The sequence below is a fragment of the Melanaphis sacchari genome, unplaced genomic scaffold (genome assembly GCF_002803265.2).
Source record: "Melanaphis sacchari strain LSU unplaced genomic scaffold, SCAv2.0 Contig54_pilon_pilon, whole genome shotgun sequence".
Classification (NCBI taxonomy): Eukaryota; Metazoa; Arthropoda; class Insecta; order Hemiptera; family Aphididae; genus Melanaphis; species Melanaphis sacchari.
This window is the reverse complement of record NW_020271380.1, coordinates 2,119,749-2,132,725: the sequence shown is the minus strand read 5'-3', so window position 1 is coordinate 2,132,725 and position 12,977 is coordinate 2,119,749. Positions and strand designations below refer to the sequence as shown.

Genomic DNA, 12,977 nt, shown 5'->3' with positions numbered 1-12,977 from the left:
GTTTAAATGTTATGGTATTATTTTTTTATTCTATTTTACTCTCTTGCATTCTTCAAAATATGCAGACAGTGCATTATTTGTTTACTTTTTTTTATGTGGTTTGTAAATTTAACTTTGTTTAGTATTTTTTGTGTTTTATTTTGTCGTATACCATAATACTATATAATCAACCTACAATGAATAAGTACCAGGTATCTACTCTACAGTATTTGTCGATCAAGTACCATTTAATATCAATGACTATGAGCTACTTGTTGAGTGTCTATTAACACGTTAGTGATGATAATATTTTTTTTTTTTATTCTTCATGTTTTGGAATGTAAAACATTAGAAAGTTCATTCTTGAGCGAACACGAACGTTGATTTCTAGACTATATCACCATTAGTACAGATAAAAAGATTCTTAGGTGTTTATTATTTAATATTTATACACCAATATTAAGTGTATTGTAGGAGGATTTTATTAATACAATATTATATCAATATTTATTAATATTTTCGTGACTTGGTCGTTCATGAGAATGATTGAATAAATACCTGTGAGATTTTTTCGATAAAATTTACTAATCCATGATACAAAAATATACATTTATTGGCAATATGGTGATTACGATTTTTTAATCACGTTCTATTATTATTGAAGCTAAATTTTATGTAATCACACAATACCAATTAATCACCGTAGTTGCGTAAAAAACGTAGTGAACAATGAAATTTCTTACATAGTAAGTGTATTTCAGGCAAAATCTGAGTGTCAGGAAAATATTTACAACCATCAACAATATAATTCGCTATTTACAATAGCAATTGTAAAAGTAATTTTACAATTGTAATTTTTTTTTAATAGACCTTTGTTGAGTTCATAAAAATTCGTGACTATAAGAGATAAGCGTGCACTTTAAAACTTCATATTTCTAATAATCTAATATTGAATTTTTTTTTTTATTATACTGATACCCGACGACGTGTTACCTGGTTACTACGGTTAAGTTAACAAGAGATGTCCACGAAATCAGAAATATTAATTTAACATTATAGATATTATCACAGCATTTTTTTCCTTTATTTTATTATCACTCTGGAATATAATTTTAAAATAAATTCATCTTTAGAACAATACACGATTTAATTTGATCATATAAATATATATGATACTAAAGTTAAATTTTCAAAGTATGTGATAATCATTATCTGCATTTTCAAAAAAAAAGTATGAAATTGTATTTATAATCATTGATATAATATACAATACGTTATTTTATTCTGTGTATAAATATGTAAGCAAGAATTTAAATATGTTATTATTAAAAAAGTTTCTAAAGTTAAGGTTCAAAATCTATTCTTTACTTTTAAATTAATAAGATAATTTATAACATACAATTAAATAGAGAAATTATAATATTTTAAATGAAGTAAATTAATGATAATTAATTACTTATTTACCGTGGGGATGTATAAAAAGTTATGAGACATTTTCCTTAGGAAGTATAACTATTAAAATAACATAATTACTTAACTAATAAAAATAATATAATTGAAAAGATAGTTTTATAATTTAAAATGTAGTTACATAAAATAATTCAATTTTTTATTCTAATCTTAGAAGTGTTTTATTATGTATGAGAAAAAGTAGTATTTTTATTACTGTGAGGATTATGTTCTATAATATTCAACAGTTAACCTAGAATGATATTAATTTAAAATATAATTATATTATTAGTGTAATATAGAAAAATCATTATAACATCTTACAATAAACTTCATTTTTTAGTTAAAATTTTAGTATTACATTGTCTTAATGCAAGGGCTAAGCCATTAAGGAAAAACAACTTACTTGCTAAATTAATAATTTATTATTTTTTTATTTATAAAATGGTATTAAACAATAAAACACTATAGATAAGATACTTCAATATTGATATTAAATAATGTTAAATATTTTAGAATTAAATATTTGATAATATTGTTAATCTGTTTCACGATTTAAATTATATTTATAAAATTATTATCATGAGAATAGCTACTATAGTGATCCAAATATTGTTCATCATTGATAGTTGTGTATTTTATTTTAAATTAATAAATTGTTTGTCAAATCATTTATTGTAATAAAAATATAGTACAAGTAGCATTACTAGTATGTTGATATTTATTTAATAAATTATCTTCTCAGCAAAATTAATTAATTTTCAAGTTTTACATAGTTTTGTTAATTGTACATAGATATTTTAGTATTGGGTGTAATTTGATAAATAATATAGGCAAAATCTATTACAATAATAAAGTCGTAGCCTATCCCATAAAATATATTCCAGAGTCAGGTTGAGTGCATTATTTGAACAGTTAATCTACCATTTAACGTACAGGAGATTAATAGTCAATTTCATAATAGATCTATATTGAAATTTATCGGGAAAGACAACACATAAAGTAATAATTTAATTAGAGAAGCATGCGGAAATTACAACTACATTCCCTTAGCCTGCCAGTTTTACGAATTTATGATGTCATATATGTATACAATGTGATTATTTTCCGATTCCACGACGCAAAATGTAAAGAATATAAAATAAAAGGAAACCCAACCAAAACAACAAGATAGGTCACACGATCCACTAGGAAATCTAAGTATATACAATATACATATATGCATAATGTATGCATTCCAATGTTTCGGGTAAATACTGTAGTCGTGAATGTAGTACAACCAACAATCGGGGAGCAAAAAGTCATGACAGCGGCGTTGGATGAGAATACTACCCTTGTCGCTTCTGGAAAACAAACGACATGCGGTGTTGAGTTGCGAGGATGTAGGGAATTCGTATGGGTAGAACATCGTTGGATACGAGGGAAAGGCAAAATCAAATGGGCTGGTGAGAGGTATTTCTAAACGACTTTTTTTTTTTTTTTATTATTATTCTGAAATCGTGCCAGGAATACACACGAGCACGTTTCCTTTTTTTTTTTTTTTTGAGCGTTAAGTGAAATAGCAAATTATTTAATCAACGAGCGGGTTCCATATATGGAATAATGTTTGGTTTATTACATATCCATTAGTAAACATTTTTAAAATACATTTACTAAAATAGAAAGATGTCTGCAGTTTTCAGAATTTTAGAAATGTTATTTTAGTAAATGATTTAGTTATTTTTTTTTGTTTGTTGGTGCGAATCATTGAAATTCAGATTTATTTCAGATTAGTTATAAGTTTTGCATTTGAATGTCTGATTTTATAAAGATATAATTATGAATACCTTAAATTTAGTAAATAATAATACCTACTTTAAAGACATTAATAAAATAATTTAATAAGGAAATATTCAATAAATATTAAAAAAAAAAAAATTAAAATAATTTAAATATTTCCCTCCTAATTTTTATATTCTTGTATAAGTTGAAAAACAATATTATTAAACTTGTATTGTGTTTTATGATTAAGTCTAAAGATACGTTATATGATATATCAATAACTATTTTATACGATTTTTTTTCTTTCAATACACTTCTTATATTCAACAATTTTGTATCTTATAGTTAATTTTTACACGTGTTCTACTTTAATTATTCTTATTTTAGTTTTAGTTTTGGTTAAAAACAGTTAGTATATTATTACCAAAATTATTATAGTTTATAGTCTTGTGTACATTAGGAAATGCTAAACAGGATAATTAAATTAAAAATATTAGTATTTTATGTTACATACAAGTTTTTTTTTATGATGTTTTTAAATAATCAAACAATGTCAAGGTCATCAATGTCGATAATTTCTAATAAATTGTTAGTGTGTAATATAATATTGTAAACTAATTTTATTATTATGTAGTTATTAGAGAAATATATTAAGTTCATGCTAATGATGTATTTCTTTTTAAAGATTAGACGATAATTTATTTACTTTATTTATACATGTACATAAATATTTTAAGCGGAACAGTAAATCTATTGTTTATTTTTTATATAACCGACATTTTTTATTTCTTGACAACAATTTTAAAAGCATTAAATGTGTGTTTTAGAAAACCTGTAGTTTTTAAATAAAATTTAAATGATGATTTTTACCTCTAATTTTTTACTTTAAATTAAAAATAATTATGTAATTTTAATGGACTTTAAATATAAAAAAATAACATCAGTTTTTGTATTCTATCATACTTTTTATTTATGTAAATTATGTATTGTAGGATTTCAGTTTATTTTTATTCTTTGTAAGTAATTTTATTTTTTATTTTTTATTACTATATAGGGACGATCTATACATTTTCTTTTAACATAATAAACACAATTTTTGGTTATTGGTAATTAACACTTGTATTACAGTTTTTCAAAAAGAATTACTCATTAACGACATTTTTACCTATGAACTCTTATTGTATAAGTTGTTGCACAAATTTTTTATGAGACGACCAGCATAGTTCTTATGCTATAAGAGTTTGATAGTTTAAAAATGATTGGATAAAGAAGTTGGAATAAATAGTTAGGTTTGTGAATAATTAGATAGGTTAGGTATTAATCAGAAAAATTGTTTAGATTTTTTTTTTTTTTTATTGGATTGTTTGACAGAATCCCCAATATTTGATTGCTATATAGAAAAACAGAATTGAGAATAAGGTTAATAGTATTAAATTATATTTGTACAAAATAATTTCCTCATTGGAAATTGTAACACTAAAATTATAATAAATTAAAAATAAAAATACAAATTTGATCCAGATATCATATATAATTTTATATTTTAAAACATGTAACGATCGTGCTAGTTATTTGTTAGGAAAACGCTTAATATACGCTTATATAAATCCATTCAGTAAATAAATAAGGTTATGTATTTAAGTATTTAAAAACAATTTTGTAATTTCAGAATATATTGGAGAAGTTCAATCCAGGTGCCCGACAAATGATAAATGCAGGCAAGGCATATTTGAAAGCACTTCATGGTGAGTTATGATTCATTTTTTGATAGATTAATCAGTAAACTCTTTTTAATATATATTTTTACGGTCATTGTACCTACATATAAATTAGTGTACTTATATAATCAATTTACATACTTTTATATTGTATTGAAGTTATACATATTTTGAAATAGTAATAATTTATTGTTGTTAGAATAGATTAAACTAATGGTATAATATGATACTTTATATACATCTATAAATAAGTAGTAGAAATTAATTGAGTATTTCATGTAAGATATTATTAATATTTTACAATTTTTAACACGTTAAATTATTAAAAAATATGAAAATATAATAATAGTTTTAATAATCAATAAATATTTAGTTTTTAAATTATTTATTGTATATTATACATTCAGTTTTAGTATAAAAATTACAATTCTTGATAATGACAAGGTTATTTTTATGCATATTAGTAAACAACTGAAAATAAATAGACAAAAATATATACTTAACTTTATTTTACGGAAATGTTACCATATTGTTAAGTTAAATAAAATATAATATGTTATATTTTTTTAAATAAGCTAACGATTTAAGTTAAAGTTCACATTTAAATTCTATGATTTAAAATAATCCAAAAGAATAATAAATAATAACAAACATTTAACATTTTTAATTCTTTAATTCTTTAATTTGTTATTATCATTATTATTTCGTTTAGCCTCAATAGACAATATTTATTTGAGCTGAGAAATCTTGATTTTAACATGTTTAAAATATAAATAATATGGAAAACTTAGTGGTTATGTAATATATTAATTACTTAAGTACTATTATGAAAAATAACTTAATATTAAACATTCAATGAAATAAGTATGATTGACTTCTAATTGTTATGATTTATATGACTTATAAAAATAACTTAATCGACATCATTAACTTTTATGTACTTAAAATCATTGTCCTTGAGATTATTTTATGTGGATATAGTAAATAAATTACAAATATTAAAAACAAATGAATGAAATATAATTTACGCGTATAATTTTGGTTACATTCAAAAAAAAAAAAAAAATAATGATTAATAAGTAATTATAATACTATAATTGAATATTTTGTCACGTTGTTCATAATCTATAGTATTGAACACATTTTTGAAATAAAACAAATTATATACTTATAAAATGTAAACTAAATAATAAGCTAATTTTATTAAATGTAAGGTTAAAGTATGGCTAACTGATAATATGATAGTAATTAAATTTTTTTATCGTTCTGAAATGGTACAAAAATTAAAAAGATAATAACGCCTACGTTCATAGAATATGTGGGTAAATTTTAAGATTTAGACAAACACAAAAGTAAAACTTTTTAAGCTTATATATTTATAACGGATTGGCAAAATTTTTCTAGGGATTTGTAATTGGATTCAACATAGTTTTAAGTACATTTTGTAAATAAGTAGAAACCCGTCAGATGACTCCTTTGAAAATGTCCTTATTCGTCGATACTGGTGTAGAAAATAACGTAATAGGTATATAGGTATATAAATAATATAATATAAATATACGTAAAAATTATATTGGCCGAACAATAATATATTTTCTTTAATATCCCCGTTTGTTTTTTTCGGAACGAAACTCGGCGTTTGTACGAACGCTTGCCGGCTTATGTGAGGGAAAATATAGACATATCATAAATATTTATCAACACTGTATGATTGATGACATGCATGCATATCGTATGCAAGAGCATCTTTATCGTACTCTAGAGTTAATGTTGTCATTGGTCTAGATGGGGTGAAGGATGATTGATATATTCCCCGTGTTTGTATTATTATTAGGATCCCGTCTGTTCCATACTAAACTTTTTTCTCTTAAAATAGTAAAAGTACTACAAATAATATAATTTTCAAGAGCACGTGTGCCATTTATGTGTTTCACGTTTATAATCAAAAAATGATGATATATATTAACTTTATATACATAAAAAATTAACAAAATGCATTGAGTAATAAAAAAAATATTTTTTTATGTATTTGAAATAATTACAAAATAAATTATTATTAAAAAAATTATACTTTAGAATTATATGGATTATTTTAATTTTTAATTAAAAAAATAAAAATCTTAAGATTTGTATTCAAATATTTTATAGATAAATGCAAAACAGTCAAGTATATATCAATTTACTTTATTATCTTAAGTAAAAATGCATCAGAAATTAAAGTGCTCAGTCTTTTTAAAATCAGAATTTTTTGTAATTTATTATTTAAGTAACTTAGCAGAAAAACCCTTGGCGCTCAACGTGTTAATAAATTAATTTTAAATATTTTATAATAAATTATTTTCTTATTTACTTTTTTTTAATTGAAGAAATATATTAAAAATTTAAATTATTGTATTAAGTATACTATTTAAATATATTTTTTAATAATATAATCCTTAGCCAGTGAATGAAATTTATTTACTTATACATGATTAATTTTTTTAATTTTATTTAATACATATTAGTATTAAGAATATAGTAATTATAGTAGTGTTGATTTTTAAAATTTTCTTTTTATAGGTGCTACTTTATTTTTTAAATTGTTTTACTAGTTTATTGGAAGCTCATTATAATAATCAAATAAATAAATAAAATAAATATAATACAATAAAAGATAATCATAGTGATATTTGCGGTTTTTTTGAAAAATATTTAAGTGTTAATTTTTCATAAATTTGTTTGAGCATATGTAATGAATTGTGTATACATATTAATAGTTATAGGTGTTAAAACTAATGGACTATAGGTACATAATATAACTATATTGTATAAACAATGTTATAACTTATTATTATTAATAATTAGTAATTACTGCTATAATAGAATATTTGCTATTAAATAAGAATTAAGTAACTTTATTCTAAGTCAATTAGTGTTTATGATCAATTTATATTGTGATACAAAAATATTAGTTTAGAACAAAAAAGTATTAAATTAAATTTAAAATATATAAATAAAGAAAGAAAATTATTTGTACTATTTAAAGTTATAATTTTTATTCTATAAAATGTCTAAATTTATAAGTAAGATTTATTTGAAATGCTATACTAAAATTAAAATTAAAAATATATTTGTTTGGTTGAATAGATCTAAAATTAATTTTTATGCATAATAGCTGAATTTCCGTTTTTATTTTTATTTTTGAATTAATATTATTTTTATTATTTGGAATTTTAAAAACAAATATAATTATATAACATTTTAGACATGCATATTAAAACGTCATAGTTAACATATTTTAATTTTTAGATTGTTTCACTTAAATTAAATTGATCATAGTGGTAGGTAATTGGTAATTTTTCATACGTAGAAAATCAAAAAGTTTTGCTTGTACAATTATATTTTTTATTATTAATAATTTATGAATTTTCATTTAGTTGGAGCAATTAATCTGATATTAAATATTTATTGTGTTTTCATTCAATCCAAAAAATGTTGTATGACATAAATAATTTTGAATATTGTAAAAGTACTCACTATAAAATTATAAACTGTTAAGTACAATGTTTTAGTTATTAGTTAAAATTTTTGTATGTTCTTTGAATAGTGTATTGCTAGATTTGATATATAAAGTTTTAATAAAATTATAATAATTATATGAAAAGAGGGTAACTGAGAAAAGAAGTAATTGGATTACATGTGTCACTGTAAAAGAGAAAATTGGTTAGGAAAATTGACGCGGAAAATTTTTTACTATTTTTGATTTAAAAACCTTTTAAATTGTCAAACTTTACTATAGTGTAATAAACAAAATTATTTTTAATGGACGGAAAAAATTGAAAAACTGATTTTACGCTGTATAATTTTCAATAAAAAACAGTATTAATTGATATTCTCAATTTAACGGAATAATTGTCTTTTATTGTTTCATTGAAAATTAAATACTTAATAATAATCTTAACAATATTTAAAATTAAAATACTATCTGGTATTTTGTATAATTTCAATAATACTTAATTATACGATAATTAAAATAGTATTAAAAATAGCTATTCACAGTATAAGCTTAGAAATCCTTTTGAATAGTTTCTTAAAATATACATGTGTCGTGTGAAAATCGATAACCATTTTAAGTTTGTACTTAAGCAATTTAATCATATAATTTTAATAAGCAATTAATATACTCAATAAATAATAGTAGGGTTTATATTATTGTATTAATTTAAATAACTAATTTACAAATATTTTGTTTAAATAGTTAAGTATTAAATTTTAAACATTACTAGGTACATACAATGGATTAATATCCAATAATAAAATAATCACTATTTTTAATTTTTGAATATTTTTCTCATAATTTTTAATTAAATATAAAAAAAATTACTCTGAATTACAATAAAAACTAATAAATTTGTTATAAAACACATATAATTATTTTGAGTTTTTTTTTTTATTTCAATTATTTAAGCATACATTGTTAACTAATAATTATTAAATACTATAAAAGTATAAAATAATAATTAATCAACTGATTTGTAAGGAGATTAATCACAAAATACGACGTTATAATTTATACTGAGATATATTTTTTTTCTTAGCTCATTTAATCGAACTATAATTTTGAGTTTTAGTTTTTAATACATTAATTAGTTTACTTTTAAAAGATCTAAATTGAACTGGTTGAAATTTAACTGGACAAAAATATAGAATAAATTAATTTGTAATTTGAAAATATTAGTTATAAAAAGATTTTTGACGTTTGAATACGTATACTTTGCTATTTAATTTGTAAAGATGTCTAGTGAATAATAATTATAGTTGTAATATAACTTGACAGCAAATAATTTAATTTTCCTCTTATGGTTTGATGAAAAATAAAAATGTCATCGCCTGAATAATAATTACATTTTGAACACTTTTTTTATAGAAAAAGGGTGGTTACAAAACATAATTGTATGCGATATATTTGTTATTTTAAAAAACATTAAAGAAATAATATATATAAAAGAAAAAAATGCTGATAAGGTTCTTGAATTGGTATTTTTATTTATAGAAGTTTTATTTTATCAAGTACACTTGTTAGAATTAATTTAAATAAATTGTTTATTTATTATAAATTATGTTGTTAGGTATTAACGTAATGAACAATTTTTATATTAAACTTAAAATAATATTATTTTAAATATGTATAACATTTACATAATTTGAATTAGTCAAAATAATATATAAACATTTTACAACCAATGATATTGTGTCAGCTTTGTAAGTGGAATAATTTCCTTTAGTATCATTTATATTTTGTAATATGTCATAGAATGTAAGATAGATTGCATATTTAGTTCAATTTGTATTATTTATTTAATTATTTAAAGTTTCTGTAAACATTATAGTTTAAAAAATAATAGTTTTCTTAAAATCCATCATAATATTAATAGAAAACATTGTGTTCGAATTTTTTTTTGAAGGGCACGTAATATGTAGGTACCTATTTTACTTTCTATGGAGATAATCCTAGTCTTGGAAGTTTTTTTTTTCGTAACTCGCTTTATTCTTCAGGTAATTCTTATTAAAAATGCTTTAAAGAGCGTTCAACTCGAATAAACTTAATTCGAAATCAAATTTGTTAGGGAAAAAAAACAAGTAAAGGCTCTTGGGGTAGAGATGAGCCGTTTGCGATAAAAAGAAAACGATTCTGTTGTAGATGAAAACATCTTAACGAGAAACTTGCCCTTAAACTTCAATGCAAGCGATAGGGAAAAATAAGGAAGAAGAGGAATAAATGAATTGCATTCGACCCTGTTGTAGTATTCCCTCAGGATAAATTTACCGAAAGCAAACAACACTAGTATTACTAAAGCGAGTGATTTCTCATATCTTTACCCGACAAAAATACAGTAAAAAAATTTCACCTTCGTAAATTATTTAAGCTGTTTTTAATAATTTAATATACGAGAAATATAGTCAAATGCTGCGTAGTGTAGTAGATAATCATTAACATAACTTATTCACAGTAAGTATTTAAGTAATGAATAAACATATATATTTTTATATTAATATTTAATAATATTTGTGAATAACATTTTAAATGTTATATAAAAAGAAAGAATAATATAAATCGTGATACCGAATGCTTCGACAGAATTCAATATTGATGTTCTTTTGATATTTAGTTACAAAAACGTATTGATATTCTATGGTTTATAGACATAACCATTATTTGAATTTATGGGTGGAAGAAAAATGAGGGTAAAAATAGAAAATATTATCGTAGTCCCCCTTGAAAATTCAAACTGTATTCCTATCTTTAACATTGTGATGATAAACTCAATAGACACGATTTAAACGAAATACCTGATGTATAAATGGAAAAATAAAATAAAAATTTGTTTATAAATATAGAAAAAAATAATTTAATAATTTAAAACGTGTACTGAATTGTACTAAATTACGTGTACTTAATAACATTTAAAAAATAATTTAACAGCTTATCGATTGTAAATATTATAAATATCATCGTAATATAAATAATTATTATTTTTAACTATATTTTATTGTTTATATGTATAACCATAGATTAAAATAAATATACTATTAGTATATTTAATCTATGGTATAACGTATATAATATTATAAACTTTTTAATATCGATTAAAAATTAATTTAAAAAAAATTATGAAATATTTTATGTACCTATGTTTAATTTTTATGATTTATTTAAATGTCTGTAATAGTCAAGTTTATTGTATTACATTTGATTATATTTCATTTGTAAGGAAAATGAGTGTTCTAGTTTGTGGATAATTCTTATTTTTGATCTAAGCCTACATGGATATTTAGTTTTGTTAATTAATAATTTACTAGTTATTATTATTTATTACGTTATTTTTACTTTGCTATTATAAATAATTTAATTTGACGTCTTTTAAATATAATTCATCTGATACTTTACTGTTCATATCAAAGCAGTTGTTACATTCTTTTCTTCATTTCAGTATTTTAAAATTAATGGAATATTGTATAAATTAATATTAATGGCAAATGGAAACCAATGAAGTTCATCATTTGTTCACTGTAAAATAACATTTGACTAATGGACCATAGCTGTTGGGTGGGTGACAAATAACGTGCTCGTAGAATTGAAATTTTCGAAAAATACTCAAGGCGGAAATTAAAACGCATCTTTACAATAGTATTCTTTGTCACATTAACTCCACTCCACTTTGTTTCCCTTTGGAATTTCATAGCCAAATGACTTTTATTATCTAGAAGCAGGGTCAACGAAGAGGGCGAATTTCTTCGCTCAAGTATTTTTAACCACCCTTTTCACATAGAACGAGTCCATGCTTAATGCTTAGTATACATTTGGGCAAAAGAACTGGAATAATTTAACCATTAACATCTGGGTTCTTTTGTAGATTATTTTATAAAATTTATAAATGTACAAGATGAACAGTTGAAATAAATTTGAGTTAAAGCAATAGTAGAATATGTTGTATGTTATTCCTGCGAGTCTTTTAAAACATATATTGTACTAATAAATACTTAATTGATGTCTATTCATTATATAATTTGTTGTATTGTATATTCAAATAAAATTTATAAAATATACACATAAAAATAAAAATATTATTTCATGAGTATTTTTATGTTTTATTTATTTTTATTTTTGAATTCGTGTAAAATAAAATATTATTATGTTAGTTTAAGTTATTTTATCAAGTATACTTTGGTAAAATTATTTTAGATTTTAGTTTTTTTTTTAAATTATATACAGGAAAAAGTGTATTGAATATTTATGTTTTTACACCTCAATCCCTTATCTATTAAATGTTAGGAAAATTTAATGTGCACAACTTTAAAGTACATTTTAAGTGATAGTTTTTGAAATATCGATTTAAATTATTTTTAACAGAAAGGAGTTTTAACATTTGTTGAGTTACTTTTTTATGGTTATGGCTTATATTAATCTATAGTAGTCTTTAATATGATTAGATAACAGTTGGAAAAAATAACCCAAACAAAAAAAGGAATAATGACTAATTTATTTTTTTTTATTTTTTTTTATTACAAAAAGTACAAGCTATGTTGTGT

The 12,977-nt window shown here is 21.7% G+C and overlaps 1 protein-coding gene across 1 annotated transcript in view; it reads left to right on the top strand.

The window, feature by feature from the left end:
- LOC112599652 (brain-specific angiogenesis inhibitor 1-associated protein 2-like protein 2) overlaps window positions 1-12,977 on the top strand; it is a 97,510-nt gene that overhangs the window by 19,414 nt on the left and 65,119 nt on the right. The window contains exon 2 of the mRNA XM_025346648.1: window positions 4,859-4,934. Coding sequence (XP_025202433.1) covers window positions 4,859-4,934 — 76 coding nt within the window. The remainder of the gene's footprint in view (window positions 1-4,858; window positions 4,935-12,977) is intronic.